The 17,565-nt window shown below is 40.5% G+C and overlaps 1 protein-coding gene across 14 annotated transcripts in view; it reads right to left on the bottom strand.

The window, feature by feature from the left end:
• Positions 1-17,565, bottom strand: part of ARMC9 (armadillo repeat containing 9) — a 110,647-nt gene that overhangs the window by 28,952 nt on the left and 64,130 nt on the right. For all 14 annotated transcript variants that reach the window (XM_043492176.1, XM_043492178.1, XM_038416134.2 and 11 more), the window contains 5 exons: positions 15,472-15,611; positions 14,314-14,390; positions 12,192-12,266; positions 9,550-9,640; positions 7,613-7,671 (listed from right to left, as the gene is read on the bottom strand). In XM_043492176.1, coding sequence (XP_043348111.1) covers positions 7,613-7,671; positions 9,550-9,640; positions 12,192-12,266; positions 14,314-14,390; positions 15,472-15,611 — 442 coding nt within the window. The remainder of the gene's footprint in view (positions 1-7,612; positions 7,672-9,549; positions 9,641-12,191; positions 12,267-14,313; positions 14,391-15,471; positions 15,612-17,565) is intronic.

Raw genomic sequence — 17,565 nt, 5'->3', positions numbered from 1 at the left:
CATGGTTCTCTGCCTCAGGAAGGACAACTGGCTACCCCTCCCCTGACTTCCTAGCCCTTAGTTCTTTCCAGCCTCCCAGGACCAGCTTTGACTCTTGAAAGTCATCAGGCTAGCCTCTCCACTAACTACCTGGTAATTCTTCCCTCTTTCCAGGGAAGGTCTGCAGACTTAACTCACCAGGTTGTTCTCTCACTGGGTCTCTCTCCTCTCAGATTCTCCCTGGTCCATTATAGCCTCCAGCAGATACTACCATCCCCCTTAAAAGGCCAAATGGGAACAACTGCTCTAGCACAGGGGAGCTGGACCTACTTCATTTAATGGGTCAGCCACTTTATGACACTTTGCTACAAAAATCATCCAAATATCAGATGCTTATGTAATCTCAAAACAGTTTCAGAAAGAATATGTTTTATACGTGTGCGTATGGGAGAAATTTCATGTGGCACATGCTGGCTACAGATACTGCCACCACCCTCAGTAGGCTTTGACTTAATGGAGCTATATAGATTCACAACAGCTAAGGATCTGACCCTATATTTTTCTGCTTGCACCTTTATCTATTTAGCACCTATTAAATATTTTAAACAAAACCATAATCTTTGCTCCGATATGGCTATTTTGTTTCTTACTAGCCCTGCTACCATGGGCATCAGGAGCATGTGAACATGCTTATGTTACAAGCATTAGGTTATAGACATATTGCTTATATGCCTCAAAAATATTCTATGGTTTAAAGGAAAAGCTTTGGAATAAATTATTGTTTCATGCAGGGAATTAAGAAAGCATCTGTTAAATTAATCACCTGGGATGAATTCCAGTTTGCAATCACTAAATAGGAAGTGAGTTTAGTCTTTACTCATTTTTCTTTCTTAATTATATTTCCCCAAAATAATTCCAAAAAAGACCAACACAGTCATTTTTCTCAACAAATTGGAGACATTATTCTTCCTACCCGTTTCTAAAAATGGTTGCATGGCACTGCTAGTATAGAATGGCTGCTGTATTATAAGAACTACATATCAGTGGTAGGCATGAAAAGCTCAAAAGGCTTACCTCTCTCACCAACAGAAATTGGTCCAAAAGACAGTACCTCACACACCCTGTCTCTGTAATACCCTGGGACCAACAAGGCTACAACAACACTACATACGTTAATTTTAATGAAAGATACAGTCCATGTCTAAAACCCCTAAACTGCATTGAAAATATCAACCATAGTCTATAAAGCAATTTTGCAATTATTCTGGATGAAAGCAGCAAGACAAATGTACCATCAGTGGCTTTCCTTTTATTCATCTTCTTTAGTATGCTTACAACATAACAGCTAGACACATGCCAGGAGTTAAACTGGATGATCATAACATCCTTTTTTGCTTTTTCCATTGGCCTGATAACAGTTTTACTTCTAAAAAGCTTTAAAGCTCTTCACAGATTGGCTCTCTTCATCATGTTATCTATCTTAACTAGATATCTAAGGTCCTCCAGTTGAGGCTTCTACTTCATTCTGCACACCAAGTTCTAGGCTCTATTGGAAAGTGGGCATAAGAACATAAGAACGGCCATACTGGATCAGACCAAAGGTCCATCTAGCCCAGTATCCTGCCTTCCAATAGTGGCCAATGCCAGATGGCCAATGCCAGGTGCCCCAGAGGGCATGAACAGAACAGGTAATCATTAAGTGATCCATCCCCTGTCGCCCATTCCCAGCTTCAGGCAAACAGAGGTTAGGGACATCATCTCTGTCCACCCTGGCTAATAACTACTGATGGACCTATCCTCCATGAACTTATCTAGATCTTTTTTTGAACCCTGTTGTAGTCTTGACCTTCACAACATCCTCTGGCAAGGAGTTCCACAGGTTGACTGTGTGTTGTGTGAAAAAATACTCCCTTTTAGTCTCCATTCTAATCTTCAGAATCTCACAACTGCCTGAATATTGCTTAATGTACGAGGTATGTGGATCCAAAACATATCCACATTCTAGTCCCTTGTACGGAGTACATACCTTACCCTAACATCATTCCACTACAACCACAACACCATGATGCCCTGTTTACCACCACACAACAGCTGCAGCAGACCACAGCAGTGAAGGTGTTAATGGCTTGAAGTCTAAGGCTTGGTCTACACTGGAAATTTAGGTTGGTTTAACTACGTGAGTCAGGGATGTGAAAAATCCACACAGCAGCGTACCTAAGTCCCCATGTAGACAGTGCTAGGTAAACTCTTCCATCTACATAGGTAGCATCTACACTGAAATGTATCAGCTGTGCCACTGTAGCACAATCCTGAAGATTAAGCTCTTTTCTTTTGATGTTACTTCTAGCTGAGCTGTATTTTCACACTGAAGGAAACTGATTTTATTGCCAGGTGCCGAGTGACAGGTGGATCAGAAGGTATCCTATAAATGTCTGTTGTCCAGTTATCTAATAAATCTCAAATTTACAAATTAACTTAGAATTAGAGCTAGTATATCATGTATTTATTTTTACACACTGCTTTTAAAGACTGTCCCAACCCAATTAAAACCACATTTAAAAATTAATTATTTAAAAATAAATACTTTAACATCATATCTGCTACTACAGGGCATAACAAATACACTTTTGTGCTGACATGAATATGCTTTGCTGAAATAGGTGATTTACTCTGTTCTTAAAATAATAAGGGGCATATAATCTGTCTCTTAAGCAATAAATCCTGCAGTCTTTACTTCTGTGGGGAGTCCTATTGACTTTAATGGGGGTCCTGATGGGAGGGTGCACTGCAGGAGCAGGCACTAAAGATATATTAAAGGCATAAACTTTTAAATAATGATTTGTGCCTGAATAAGGTGGGAAGTAACATGACATGGTATGCAGTTAAACTGGGTAAATTCACAGTTTGGGTGTGTTGTGAGACCACCTATTAGGTTATCTGGTAAATCTGTACTAATTAAAGAGCGCTGTTGTTTTCAGTAAATGTTCTTTCAAAACATGTACATAAAATGAACCAAATAATTGTATTGCAAGAAAGGCTCTGTGTAAAGATACTTTAAAGATGTGTAGACTTTTCGTATTTTTTTCTTGGAGAATTACAGACTTTTGGATTCCTAAAGCATGCCAATATTCTTTGCTCTCAGCTGGTAGCCAGCTATTGAGTCTGGCAAGTCATAGTTTTAACTCCCAGATGGTGACGGACTTTCAGCTTCTGTTTCCATGGGAAATGGCTGATGGAATTGTTGGAAAAAAAAGGTCTGAACATTTTGAGATCAGCCACCATGTACCTTTTTTCACCCTTGCTTTGCGTCTGGTGAGCCGCTGTCTACTTCCACAGAGAAAAGTAAAAAGTAGGCCAGCACACAAGTAAGACTCCCACTTAACGAAAGGTGCTGGAGACAGCCAAAGCCACCTGTTCTGTTCTCCCAACAGGGACCACAGAATTCAGAAGCCCAGAAGACTCTAACATCTGTTGTACTTACAGTTTGAGGGGAAATGCAAATTAGACTCTTTTGCCTACTATTTTTATTTATTTATATATTTTTTTAAAGTTTCCTTTTCTCAATAGGCAGATGATTTCAGGGAGGATGTACTGGCAAATGAATAACCAAGCTTATTACACTGGAGGCCTGCACAACTGAAAGCTTTTCCAACCATTGAAATGTCCACATTTCACAGTGTCTATAACATTTTATGATGTGTAAGACTGTGATGGAATCCACATCTATAAACACAATGGTGCAATTTACTGTAATTAGAACAGGTTTTATTGCAGTGAAAAAAAATTTTTTTTTAAACCCATCTGTTTTTTTTTCTTTTTTAATAAGAAATGTAATTCCTAAGAGCTGGACAACACCCAGCAGTTTGGTTAAAAGCTTGGAGTTCTATTTGTTTATTTTAAAGAAACACGAGCATCTTTAAGATGCTACAAGAGGCTAAAGCCTATTGTTATTATAGCTTCACAGACATGGGCTGTTAAAAAAGGCCTTTCAGAAAAGCTGCAATACCTGGAAAGCTACTTTAAAAAAAATGATCAGAGACAAGGCTTTGAAACAGATACACAGCTCCAGTTTTTCTGAAAAGCCCAGATATTCCCCCATACTGCAGTAGCAACTACCAACTCTTAGCGGAGTAGTTTAGTCTTAAGTGGTCACTACCATGAGATCTGCTAAAAGCCAACAAAAAATCTGATTATTTAAAATTAAATATAGAAATAGCAAAATATAGAAAGCTAATGGTAATTGGGGGAAATCTTTACATAAACATATTGCTATAATGGAAGGCGATAGGGATGTGCTGAGGAAAAAGGGTGGTGAGCCAAAAAGCCACTTCCCTACAATGCTTTTTTTGGTGTTTGTTTTTTTTAAATAGCCACTAAGTTGTATACATTTGCAACAAGATGGTCACTAGCATATTATAAAACAGGCAGTCTGTGTTAACAAATGCATCGATTTTGTGACAGTTTGTAAAGTTACTTCAACTGGCACTGTTGATTTGAGTGTGTACTAATAGACTTTCTGTGTATAAAACTTTTCCAAACTCTCCCTTAAGTTGGTTTGCCAGGCAGCTCTGTAAAATCAGATATAATCATGGAACTCCATCTCACCATGGAGAACAATTACACTCTGCATTCCATAAATACAAAGGTCTACATCTGTGAGGCAGTGAGTGAACAAATCATTGGTTATTTACAAAAACAATAACCTGCATGAAGTTAGCATATCATTTTGTTGCCATTTATTTTGGCATATATCTTTGATACCAATTTTGTAATCAAGGGACTGGAATAGGCCTCCATTTGTTAACAGAATAAAATTACAGTTATCCAATGGCAATGATCTAGCTAGCTAGGGCCTGGCAGTATGTCAATAAGGCCCTGGAAATAAAGATTTATAACTTACCCTTAACAATTAGCATTTACCTGAAAGTTGACTTGCCTGGAAGCAAGTTTTTAAAAAGTGGTCTTGGGAGTTTTTTTCTTTTATATAACACAAAAATATAGATCTTTATTTGTTTCAAAGATGGAACAGGACATGGAAAATTAACTCCCCTTTTACTCCTGAGAGCGGCCTCGGAAGAAGAGTGCTCAACACTTATGAAGTTCAGGCCACACCATTCTTGAAGTGGTCTTTGCATCAGTATACATCACAACACATCAAAGCCATGTCAAAGTAACCCTCAGAAACAAAAATGCCAGAGACCAAAGGAAGATTTCACCATCTTGTGCTGTCACAGCAGACATAAGGCAATCACTGTCACAGAACCTCACCTCTATCAATAGCTGCTCCCCTAATAAGGGGTTTTATAAACAAATGATGTAGGTAGCAGTGAGAGGTCATAAAGATGAGCTCCTGAAATAGGGTGACCAGATAGCAAGTGTGAAAAATCGAGGTGGAATAGGTGCCTATATAAGAAAAAGCCCCGAATATCAGGACTGTCCCTATAAAATCAGAACATCTGGTCACCCTATCCTGAAATACCCTGAATGTGCCACATCCATTGCTTTGAGGGCAGATTACTGGATATTCATGTACTTAAAGATAACTGGAAATTAAGTAGTTATAGTAATTTCATCCTATAATGAATCAGTTCTTTGCACCACTTAGGGGCTAGATAGCTGAGAGTATTAATTAACATTCTTGCAAATGTAGATTCAAATATGGGGAAGGTCAAAGGTAGAATCAGTTTTCTGGGTTCAATCTAGTTCCCAGTGGACATATGTTCATCACCATTTCATTAATCCATGGTATGGACGTTGGCTACCAGAAACCCAATCGCTTCAGAACTACCCAACCACAGAAAACAACGCTATGCAAAGGCCAGATGCTGTGAGGTGCTGAAGTCAATGGGCTCTGAGGGTGCCCAGTAGCTCACAAGATTGGGACCTTTGCAATGATTTTCTAACTTCACAATGAATCAAATATGGGTAGGGACCATCTTTTTGTTCTGTTTCTATACAGTGCCAAGCACAGTGAGGTCCTGGTCAATGACTAGGTTTCATAGGCAATATGGTAATACAAATAAATAATAATATTATTCGTTATTATTATTAAAAATAAATTATTTTTAAATATACATTCAGCTGTTGTTACCCTGTAGTAAATAGACTATAAAGGGGAGTTTGGTTTGTAGCAAATAAGTTCTTTGCAAGGAATACCCACCTGTTCATTGGTGTCTGTTTTCTCCTTTAAATTCCGTATGATTTAATTATATTGCACTCTACATTTCTTAACACAAAAAATTTGCAAAAAAGTTGGTAATTTTTTCTCATTTAAAAATAAAGAAACAGCTCTGCTAAAATGCTATAGCTATACAATTAAGCACAAGTAGAAAGCAAAAGGAGTATCTTGAAGTGAGCCCAGTATCTGCCTGACTTGAGGGATAACAAAACATCTGTCCCTGGTCCTGGTGAATACAGAACTAAGTGGCGTTCTGCACTTTGAATTTCCTACTTTTTGCTGGTTTGGGTCATATACTTAGGTGTTGTCCATAGCTATTCTCCAGGAATTTTCACAGTACAAAGTGAATTTGTAAAGAAAGGCTAACCACAATTGCTAGCTAGCAATGCCAAGAGCCATTTTAGAACACATTATATATATGTGTGTGTGTGTGTGTGTATGTGTACATATATACATACAAATACACACACACACAGTCTATTGTACTATATAGTATAAGCCTATAAAATATCTTCTAGCTGTCCCTTTAAATTGCTCATGCATGCAGCACTTTTTATGTAATAAGGGTGCTCTATGGAGGAACTCCCCTCTGGCTGTCTACAGTATTTTTCCAGGAAATCTCCTACTGTTGCACTTGCACAGATGTTGCAATGGCAGGCGTGCAAACAGCAAAGCCATTTTTACCACCACACCATTCTATTCTGCTGGTTTGTTTAGGTAATAAAATGGTTAAAAGGCCTACGTGCTGTCTACATTAGGGCTCCCCCTTTTGCTGTGTAGGAGGTTTCCTGAAAAACACTAGCATAGAAAAAGCTTAAATTAGCAGAGATTGAAATGCACAGCTGATTAGTTCTTATCTGCCCAAATAGCAGGCTACCTGCACATTCTGTCCACTATTCTGATTCAACTTTTTAAGGGGAATGATTTTCCAAATCAAGAACCACATTTGTACTTACTGGTTTGCTAATTTTACATTAACAGAGTTAATGAAAAAGATTTTAAAATTTCAAAGTAAGAAAAGAAGTTACACCTTAAACAGCTGATGATGCCTCAAAGAATAAACTGGTAAACATTCAGTTTACATACTTCTGCTGGTGTTTTTGGTCATTTGCTTCCTTTGTTTCTAATTACTAAGGACATCTGCATGAAAACAGGATTTCTGCAGATATAACAGCTCCTCTGCTCATTCCTTACTTTAAATCATAATCCTTTGTTATGTCATCATAGTTTATTGTTGTGATGATTATGATGCCATAAGAAAAGGATTAGGACTTCAAATGAGGAATAAGCAGCAAGAGTAGAGGTCCTCTTTTTATGCAAATATCCTTGGTAATGAAATTTAAAACACACCCCACAGAAGAACAAGCATACAAAATCCATCACAATCAGCACAACTGTTCCTGAATAGAATGTTAATCAGTTTCCCAGGAGATGTCAGCAGGCCTTTACACTTACTTCATCATCTTCATCCTCCTCTTCATCATCAGACTCAACACTATCATCCAATGGCTCTTCTAGAAAGAAACAAAAGAAAAAATATCAGTGTAAGTGACCAAAAGTGAATTAGTGGGTGTCCATCCCATCAGAAACTCTAGCTATTATCCTCCATCCTGAAAAATTTAGCTTGCCAATATTTATTATGCTAGTTCTTTGTACAGCAGCTCTTGAACTTTGTGCTAGTATTTTGAGAACAGCAACATTTTTAGAATCACCAAAAATCATCTCTTAGTTTCCCTGCAGAAGGCAGAAGCAAAAATACTCAGGAATAGTTACTTACTCATGATTATACCCAGCTAGTTAAATCCTCATATTTACAGTATGATGAGGGGATAGCAGGCACACAAAGCAGTAAACAAATAGTTTTTGAATGATATAATTTAAAGATGCCCCCACTAGTAAATAACAAAATGAATGTTATTTTTGGAGAGGCATATTTCACTAGAGCAAACATACACCACGGTGATGAAAACAATCTAAACTCACATGCTCTTCCTGCAGATCTTCACACTCAGAAATGTTGCCCAACAGTCACATATCCCCTTTCAAAATGCCATTTTCACAAACAGAGCAGCAAAACATTTTTCTATATCGACAACACCTTAGCCTAGCAGTTTTCAAACTGTGGGTTGGGACCTCAAAGTGGGTCATGACCCCGTTTTAATGGGATCACCAAGGCTGGCGTTAGGCTTGCTGGGGCCTGGGATGAAGCCTGAGCTTCTCTTCCCAGGGCCAAAACCAACCCCCACCACTAGGGGCCAAAGCTGAAGCCCAAGGGCTTCAGCCCTAGGTGGTGGCGCTCAGGTAACAGGCCCCCCCAGCCTGCCCAGGACAGTGAGGCTCAGGCTTTGGCTTTGCCCCCTCCACCCCGGGGTGGCAGGACTCAGGCAGGCTCAAACTTTGGTCCCTCCTCCTGGGATCGTGTAGTAATTTTCATGGTCAGGGGTCGTGGTGCAATGAAGTTGGAGAACCCCTGCCCTAGTCAAACACTAACTACATGAGAATCTATTTGTTCTTTTCCACATTGTGGCCATGTCTACACTAGAGAGCTTACAGCGGCACCGCTGTAGCCATCCAGCTGCACTGCTGTAAGATCACCCGTGTAGCCTCTCTATGTCGACGGGAGAAAGCTCTCTCATTGACATAATTAAACCACCCCCAAAGAGCAGCGCTGTACTCACTGGCATTCTGTCGGTGTAACTTATGTCGTTCAGGGGGGTGTTTTTTTCACACCCCTGAGCAACATGAGTTATACCAACGAAAGTGCTAGACATAGCCAAAGACAGGAAGATTCATTGCCACCTCTACTCCTTTCCAAAGTACAAGAAGACAACTGAACTAGAATTATTTTTAGTTAGCAGGAGGATGCCTCCTGAATTCACCCTTGTTTGCTATCTTTATTTCTTCTCTCTCCAACCACTTCCCTCCAGCCACAAAGGCCAGAACATAACTTGTCAATTCCACTTCAGGTTTGAATTGGGGTAAGGAGAGGTCACAGACACCAAGAACTTCCTGTCCTTACCGAGCTATGAAGCAAGAGAAGAGCAAGACTGAACCCTGTGCCACCGTACTGTGCTACCAGTTAAATCGCCAGCTTATTCAAGCATTGTAAGTTTGTTTCTGGGAGGACAATGCCCCAACATAACCATCCAACATCATGCTGCACATGGTCAGAAAGCTTTGGAATTTAGGTCCAAATGTTTCTTTTTGAAACACACAGGAAATTTTAAAACACATTGGACACTGAAATCCCATGTTCCCTCTTTGAGCTCCCCCAGTCCATCACCCCGTTGTCATTCTTTGTAAGTTCCCAGTGCCATATAAAAACATGAGCTTTTTTATGGCCTTCATGAAAGATTTACAGCCCAGATAATAGCTGCATCTGTTCCCCTGACCTGAATTGAGTTGCTTGATAATGAATTCAATTTGCCGGATCATCTCGGCGTTTCCTTCCTTGATGAAGCACCGCAGAATTTCTTCCATTCCCTGGATACATTGGAAAACATTGCTAGGTGAGTGTTTCATGCCACTAGCCCAGCACAGGTCATCTCACTGGCTAAAATCATTGTTTTGTTGGGAAAAGAAAATGCATAGTGAAACTGCTATGTACAATTATAAATATTCCATTCTGTCCATCAACTGCCCAGAGATTAAGGAAAACTGCTACCACACTTGAACACTGAAGCCTCCACTACACGCAATAGTCACAAATTTCCACAGGAGCAACTCCTCTGCTTTCTAAACTCAGTACATACTGGTTCATTAAAAACCTCTCTCTGTAAGGCAAAAGTGTGAAAAGATTTATGCAGGCTTCAGAGGAAAGTGGGAGGTGAGGGGGCCTGATGTTCATCCTCTCCTTAAACCCACATCATCTCCTTTTGCAACTGTGGGATCTGTTTTGTGTCTGTAATTTTTTAATGCCATTTAATGTCCAGCTCCGTATGTTGGGTAGCAGCTCACGGATTGGGCAGGGCAAGGCACCTAAATGACAATAATTGTGTCTGCAAATAAATCAGTAGTTAGAAATGCAAGTGGCTCAGCTCCCTCGTACCAACTTTCTTTGTCCTCAGAGACCCTACTCCCTGCTTCTCTCCTCTGTTACTGCACTCATACACGCCAAATGCCCTCCTTGGACTCACACAAACTAGGATAAAAAAGTGTGTTGTTAGAAGGTGTTAGCTAATACTTTCTAACTAAGGCCAGGAAAAATCCACCTCTCTGAGTGATGCAGTTACACCAACCTAACCCTGTGCAAACAGCACAACAACAGGAGAGCTTCTCTAGCTGACATAGCTACCATGCAGATGGGAAAAGCACTCTCATCAGGGTAATAGCATCTTCACTAAAGCATTACAAGAGGTGCAGCTGCACCGGTACAACTGCACCACTGTAGCACTGTACGCGAAGAGAAAACCTAACATTTGAAAAGTCTGTCTTCAACACAAGCTAAACTTGTCAAGTTAAAGCCTCGAGGCAGCCTACGGGTTAACATGATCAGCTTAGCATGTGTTAAAATCTACACCGCCTTGGCTATGTTCACTTTTTCAAACACGTTAGTTGGATCGTGGTAGCTAACATGTTCTAAATAACACCTTTAAATCCTAATTTAGGCAAAACCCTTGAAACCCAAGACCCTGTCCCTTCCTCCTTGGTTGGATATCACAATGGGTAGAAGATTAGCAAGATGCTAACCCCACCTTATATGTGAATACATGGGAGACATCCACACCCATAAATTGTGTGTATTAAGGGGGAGATTTTCAAAGGTACAAAAAGCAGTTGCGTGCCCAACTCTTACTGACTCTGAAAAATCAACCCCAAGTTGTCCTTTAAAATAGATCACCAGTACAGGCTATTCATAGATACTAAGGTCAGTAGGGACCATTCTGATCATCTAGTCCGACCTCCTGCACAACGCAGGCCACAGAATCTCACCCACCCACTCCTACGAAAAACCTCACCTATGTCTGAGCTATTGAAGTCCTCAAATCGTGGTTTAAAGACTTCAAGGAGCAGAGAATCCTCCCTCAAGTGCCCCGGGCCCCATGCTACAGAGGAAGGCGAAAAACCTCCAGGGCCTCTCCAATCTGCCCTGGAGGAAAATTCCTTCCCAACCCCAAATATGGCGATCAGCTAAACCCTGAGCATATGGGCAAGATTCACTATTCCTTAGGAACCTTGCAGATGCAGGAAAGTGGCCTCTCATCCTAATTATTACAAGTATTATTTAATGTGGTATCACCTTCCCCAGCTAATGCTGGAAGGGCTGATAATGAACAGCTATTTTTAATCCAAACATTTAAAAACAGGGTCTTCAGAGATGCCTTTTGAATAGACTTAGTAAGATAAGAATGGCAGGAAAGGAGACATGCTGCCCAGGTTTACATTTAAATTGATTTCACATAATAAAACAGACAATGTGAGCAAGTACAAATTAGACCAGATACAAGCCTCTGGCTGCTGGCTTGCGATGGTGCATTGTTATCTCCTCCAAATGATAGTGACAGCTCTGCAGGAGACCATTCATCACCTCAATTCCTTCATCATCACCGGCTACAGGGATGGCAAATTCCCTCTTTCAGAACATCCAGCAGTTCCATTTTGACTACAATTTCTCACAGACTACTTCGTAATGGATGGAGTGGCTCAGCCTAGACCACACAGCTTTGTAGTAGTCAATAGGAACCAGTGATTCAAACTCAGCCTGGGCATAAGTGGATGCAACTCCACTGACTTCAGTCACATCACAGCGGCTTGCATCAAAGTGGAATTTGGCCCAATATCTTCCCAAAATAACACGACATACTCTGTGACACAGCCCAGACAATAACGGAAAATTTAACATTACCTACAGTTACTATAATGAAATTACTTATGGGGAGGGGTTGCAGAAGTAAAATGAGAACTCCAAATAAGCATTTACAGCATGGTTTGAAGTGTGGGTGTCAGAAATATGACTGACTATGTAGATATGTTACTTCCTTACTCAATCCATTTCTTCCGATTTCTTTTCTCTGTATAATCCGATGTTCCTTACCATTGCTCTGGCTTCTTCTCGTATAGAAGGGATAGCAAGAATGCTGTACAGCGCTCCGTTCACATATGGTTGTATCTGAGAAGGAAGAAAATGTGCCAATGGTCAGTCCACTTTTTAATGATTACAACTCTTGAATTCTATCCAATTGCCAACAGGCGAAGCGTAGGTGGAAAGGAGCCACACACATGGACTCTGATGCCTGCAGCCCACTCACACAAAAGTTTCCCTGCTTAGGATAATGCCACTTGGTGATCACTAAACTTTTAGGAAGGTGATCAGAAGGCCAGCTGGTAATCAGGAGCCTTGTGTGGGGGCCAACTTTAGCTACATGTGGATTCAACGGTTTTCAGCACTCTCTGCATCCCTTAAAGAATATAAGCAAGGTGGCTCATGTAGATTTAGACCAAGAATGCAACAAATATGTGAAGGTCCTAAACACTGTTCCTGGCAAGACTTGCTGGTTCTGTTTACTGTCATGGCGGTATTAGATAGTTTTAAGGAAAAGTAAGCTAAGCTAAAGTCATATATCAAATTTCTTGAGACAAGAGGTGACCTAGATGATCCCAGAGGTCTCTTCTTCAGCCCTACCACCTGATTTTGTTACAAGGATTTTTGTAGGTAGGTCCAGATAGCGCAGGTATATTCAGGAAACTACCTACTATGATCCAAAGTTGCCTCTCATGATGAAGAAGGTTGAGTCCCGCTGTTCTACGCATCTACTTTAAAAATCCATGAGGAATCTCTTTAACACAGGACATTATAACACAGTATAGCTAGATCTCCAAGAGATTTGTGACTACTAGTTTGAGAAAGCTTCAGAAAACTCTCCCGTCATCTAAGGGCCTCATCCTACTGCCATTGACTTCAATGGCAAAACTTCTATTGACTTAAATGGTGCAGGACTGGGCCATAAGTGGACATCACCATGCACTGTACAAACCACCTTCAAATTCACATTGGTCACAAAAACAAGGCTAACAATACAGTCCAACAAAAGACTCCCAAGATGAAGCTTAATTAAAATAAAGTAGTACAGAGGTGCTGAGCCACATTACACCATGGATTTTTATAAAACATGGAAGAAACACACAAGTTGCTCGGGGAAATTGTCTCTACTTTCAGTTTCAATAAGGTAATAAAAATAAAAAGATGTTTAAAATGTAGCTCCCATTGCAGAATGGGATATAAAACTGTGGGCCCAGCCATTGGTGCTCATCTAAGGTTCCAAGACATTTTCCATGAGAGTCAGGGACTGAACCCTGATGTTCTCGCCGAAATCCCCAGTCTGATAAATGACATTCTGCCTCCCCACACTCCCTTTAAAATTCACACTGAAGGCAAATGCTGTATCCACTTTCTCCTGCCCTGAACTGCTGTGCTGTCCTGCTGTGTGCAGTTAACCAGCGATCTCAGTCCATCCCAGAGGTGGATGAAGTAATGATGTATAACAAGGGGCAGTGTATAATAGGATAATGGGATCCTTTGAGATGAAAGGTACTAGATAAAAGTAAGCTGTTATTATTAGCATTCTGCCCCAGGGTTGCATGATGTGGCAGCTGTCATGTAAGTGTTTCCCTGAAAAAGAAAAGGAACTGAGATCATGAAGGCATAAAATGGCAGCCCACACGAAGCAGCAGATGGAGAGATATTTGGAGTGGAACGCTTAGGGCCACCCAGCTATTTTTATAGTATTCTTAAAAAAAAAAAATATTGGTGGAGGTGACTTCTTTGCACCTCATGCTTTGCATATGGTCTGCATCGCAAACAGTTTTGTATCTTGCGACGTAGTAAGGCTTGGAAAGATTTGGTTTTAGATTACTTTAAAATAATCCCAGGAACCTGCAGTCTGGAATGTGAAAACCATACTGCTACCAAACATTCATTTTCAAATTACCAATCATACAGTTGAAGAGAGAGAACAAAATCTTTAGGGAAAAACCCCCACAGCATTCACTGAGCTCAGATGAGTTTACAGGACTGTGAACTTTACTGAAATTCCATGTGATTTATTGCCAGGGTACAATAACAAAGGACCAAGCAAAACACGTTTTTGTTTTTTTTTTTAAATCATCAGCTTTACCTTTCCCTTGCCCAAACAGAGGAATATTTGCTGTACAAGTACCTCATGGTTCTCATGGCCAAGGAGATCAGAGAGAACTTTGAGCACGTGGTTTGCAACTTTCACACACATTTTCTTCCCTGCAAAGGCATAATTTTTTTTTTCAAATACAGAGAAGGAAATTAAAAGAACCAAACTCTTCTTTCTTTCCTAAACATTAATAAAGTGCAATATGCAATGGACGGCTCCCCACTCCTGTAAATTCTGCTCTCAGAATAACTCTACTGAAGTCAATGGAGTTACTCTGGTTTTAGACAGCTACATCTTCTAAAATATTTACTTTCGAAGTCTGAGACACTGATCCCACAACAGTTTAACAAAGACGTTACTTTGATGATGCCAATTGACGGCTATTGTGTACTTGTCTGGGTTTAACTCCACCCCCCCCTTTTTTTTTTTAATTAAAATCTCTTAAGATTGTAAACTCCTTAGGGTCACAAATTGTATCATTATATTATCATGAGGCTCTCTGTGTCGTAAGAGGACTGTTGATCGCTATGGGTCCAATCCTGCAAGGTGAGGATGGGGCCGTATTGCATTATTGAATAGTTCAGTTCTAACTGGCTTTTATAAACAGGCATATTGTTTGCTTTGGCCAGTCAGAAATCAGGTAACTCATACTAGCCCTGTAGCAGACAGACTGTTTTTGCTTGAAACACTCCACCCTATTAGATGATGAACATGCTGGGAAGGGGTTAAATGAGTTTTGTTGACTCAGTGAGGTCAGGTGGGTGGCTCCTTACATCACCCATAAAGGAAAGTGGAAGTGGCTCTCTACAGAGACGACCCAGGTGTAGATAGAGCAGTTCTGAGGGGAACAACCCTAGGTACAGACAAGCCAGGGGAGGACTGAGCTGAACACTAATTTAATTTCTTTGGTAACAATGCCAAACTCTAGCGAGAAGGTGAGTTTTGACTCCTCACAAGGCGTGGATTTTGTTTCAGAGCAGGTTGGAAAAGATACCTGATCAAAAGCACCATTTATGGAGCTCAGAGTCTACAGTGGTGGGGGCAATTTAACACAGATAAATCTTGATAAAAAACAGACATAATGCAAAATCACTTGAAAGACCTCAGTAATATCAGTATGAAAGGTTCAGGGTCAGGGTTTTTCCCCACTCATTTCCCAACAGAAAAATTACATCTGTAACTGTAAGAGACCTGAACTCCTGAGACAAAGATTCATGAGCAAGGCGACAGAATATTCCAGCGTGTAATCTGACAGGCAGTCCGTATCCTTTAGAACATCAACCAGCCAGAAAATGAGCCCGTCATTGATCATAGCTGACTGCAAGGCACGTCTAGGATATAAAACAAATACATTTTACACTGGTTATATGTATTTCAAATAAGAGTGCAGTAAAACTACTTCTCCTATCTCCTACATGTTGGTCCTCCAACAAAGAGTGTAAAATTACACTTTTTGGCACAGGCAGAGAAACTAGAACATTAATAAAATCCAAAGACGTGAAGAGAGACACACCTGTAGGGTGCAAACTTATGGCTACACTAGGGAGCTTGCAGCTGCATCGCTGTAAGCTCTCTAGTGTAGTCGCTGTCAGCCGACGGGAGAGAGCTCTCCTGTTGACTTAATCAAGCCAACCCAACAAGCAGTGGTAGCTATGTCTGTGGGAGAAGATGCAAGGAAAGTTGTTCCCCCCCATGCCCACCTCCAATTTAGCAAATATTATCTTTGCTTAATCCTATTTACTCTTTTCCCTGGAAAGATTCTTGGTTCATTTAACTCTCTTCTCACACAGAGTTACCCTCTATACAATACCACACTGAATATTTTAAGGTTCTGTTAACTATAAGAGTGTCTGTTCCCTGGCAAGGCAAGACATTCATCAGAAATTCAAACCAGGCTGCAGAACTCATTTTACCTGGTGTCTGAGCCTGATTACTACAAGATGCTGTTTCACTGGTGGAAACTTTGCACTGAAGAGCTCATTACCTCCATTTTATCTAATACCCATGGCACTTTAAGCCTAATTCACAGGTCGACCAAAAATAATCTTCAATGAACAAAAAAGATGCATTTCTATTATTATTAAAAGGCCAGGCAATTGATCCAGATAGCCCCTTCCTCCCCCGCTCCCCAAGAAGCTTGCTGCACTCACGGATTGCCAAGTGGGTTTGTGGTATGGACTGGAGCAATATCTGGGGAACATTTGATACAAACAAAAATGTCTTCATAAGGGTTATCTGTAGCAGTCCTTGCACAAGATTAAATACTAGTGTTAATAATAATATATCATTTTAAATTTTCTGCAGCCTATTGCACCATACCATGCTTAATGCCAAAAGAATACTTAATACATTCCCCTGTATTCTTTATAACTGCATTTACAGAAATCTCTTGTTCTCTAAGAATGGCATCTGATTTTTTTTTCTGGCTGGGACTCCAAGCAGTATGGTACAGGCAACAATTTGCCTGATACCATAAAATCTAGAATGAAAGAAAATGTGTTGAGTCTCATCTACCTCCACTCAGCTAGGACCTCTCCCTCACGGTACATGCAAATGGCTTCTCCAGTCAAGCTTTAAATGAGACAAATGTAAAAAAAAACCCAAAAAACCCACAATCTTCACAGGCAAACTTTGAATCTTGATTTAAAAGAGAGACTGTAATTATGCAAGACTGATCCCTTGCTGCTCTCCTGTGAGAAGAGGGGACTTAGACGGAGTGTGACTGACTCAGGAGGGTGTGACATCAGCTACCTTCCTCCAGTCCCAGGAGAAATTCACTGCAGGAGGCACTGGCAGCACATATTCTACGGTAGAGGTGCTCTCACAAAAGCCAAAGGAGAGACAGTGTCTGAATGGATGGCTCCAGACTCAAAGATCGAGGATGAAAACTAGCTAATTCTCTGCAGAGAGAGCAAACCCTGACCCCCCCTTTGCAGATAACTGAATGAGAACGCACAGGTTTTCTTGTCCCCATATAGATTTTTGGGACTTTCAGGATAAGGGAGCTGTCCTGATATATTTCAGAGTAGCAGCCGTGTTAGTCTGTATTCGCAAAAAGAAAAGGAGTACTTGTGGCACCACAGAGACTAACAAATTCATTTGAGCATAAGCTTTCGTGAGCTACAGCTCACTTCATCAGATGCATCCGATGAAGTGAGCTGTAGCTCACGAAAGCTTATGCTCAAATAAATTTGTTAGTCTCTGAGGTGCCACAAGTTCTCCTTTTCTGCCCTGATAAAGTTTCAATGAGGCTGTGCAATTAAAAATACATATTAAAATGCACAG

This window comes from Dermochelys coriacea, chromosome 9 (assembly GCF_009764565.3).
Source record: "Dermochelys coriacea isolate rDerCor1 chromosome 9, rDerCor1.pri.v4, whole genome shotgun sequence".
In the NCBI taxonomy this organism is placed as follows: Eukaryota; Metazoa; Chordata; order Testudines; family Dermochelyidae; genus Dermochelys; species Dermochelys coriacea.
This window is presented reverse-complemented; position numbering and strand designations above follow the sequence as displayed.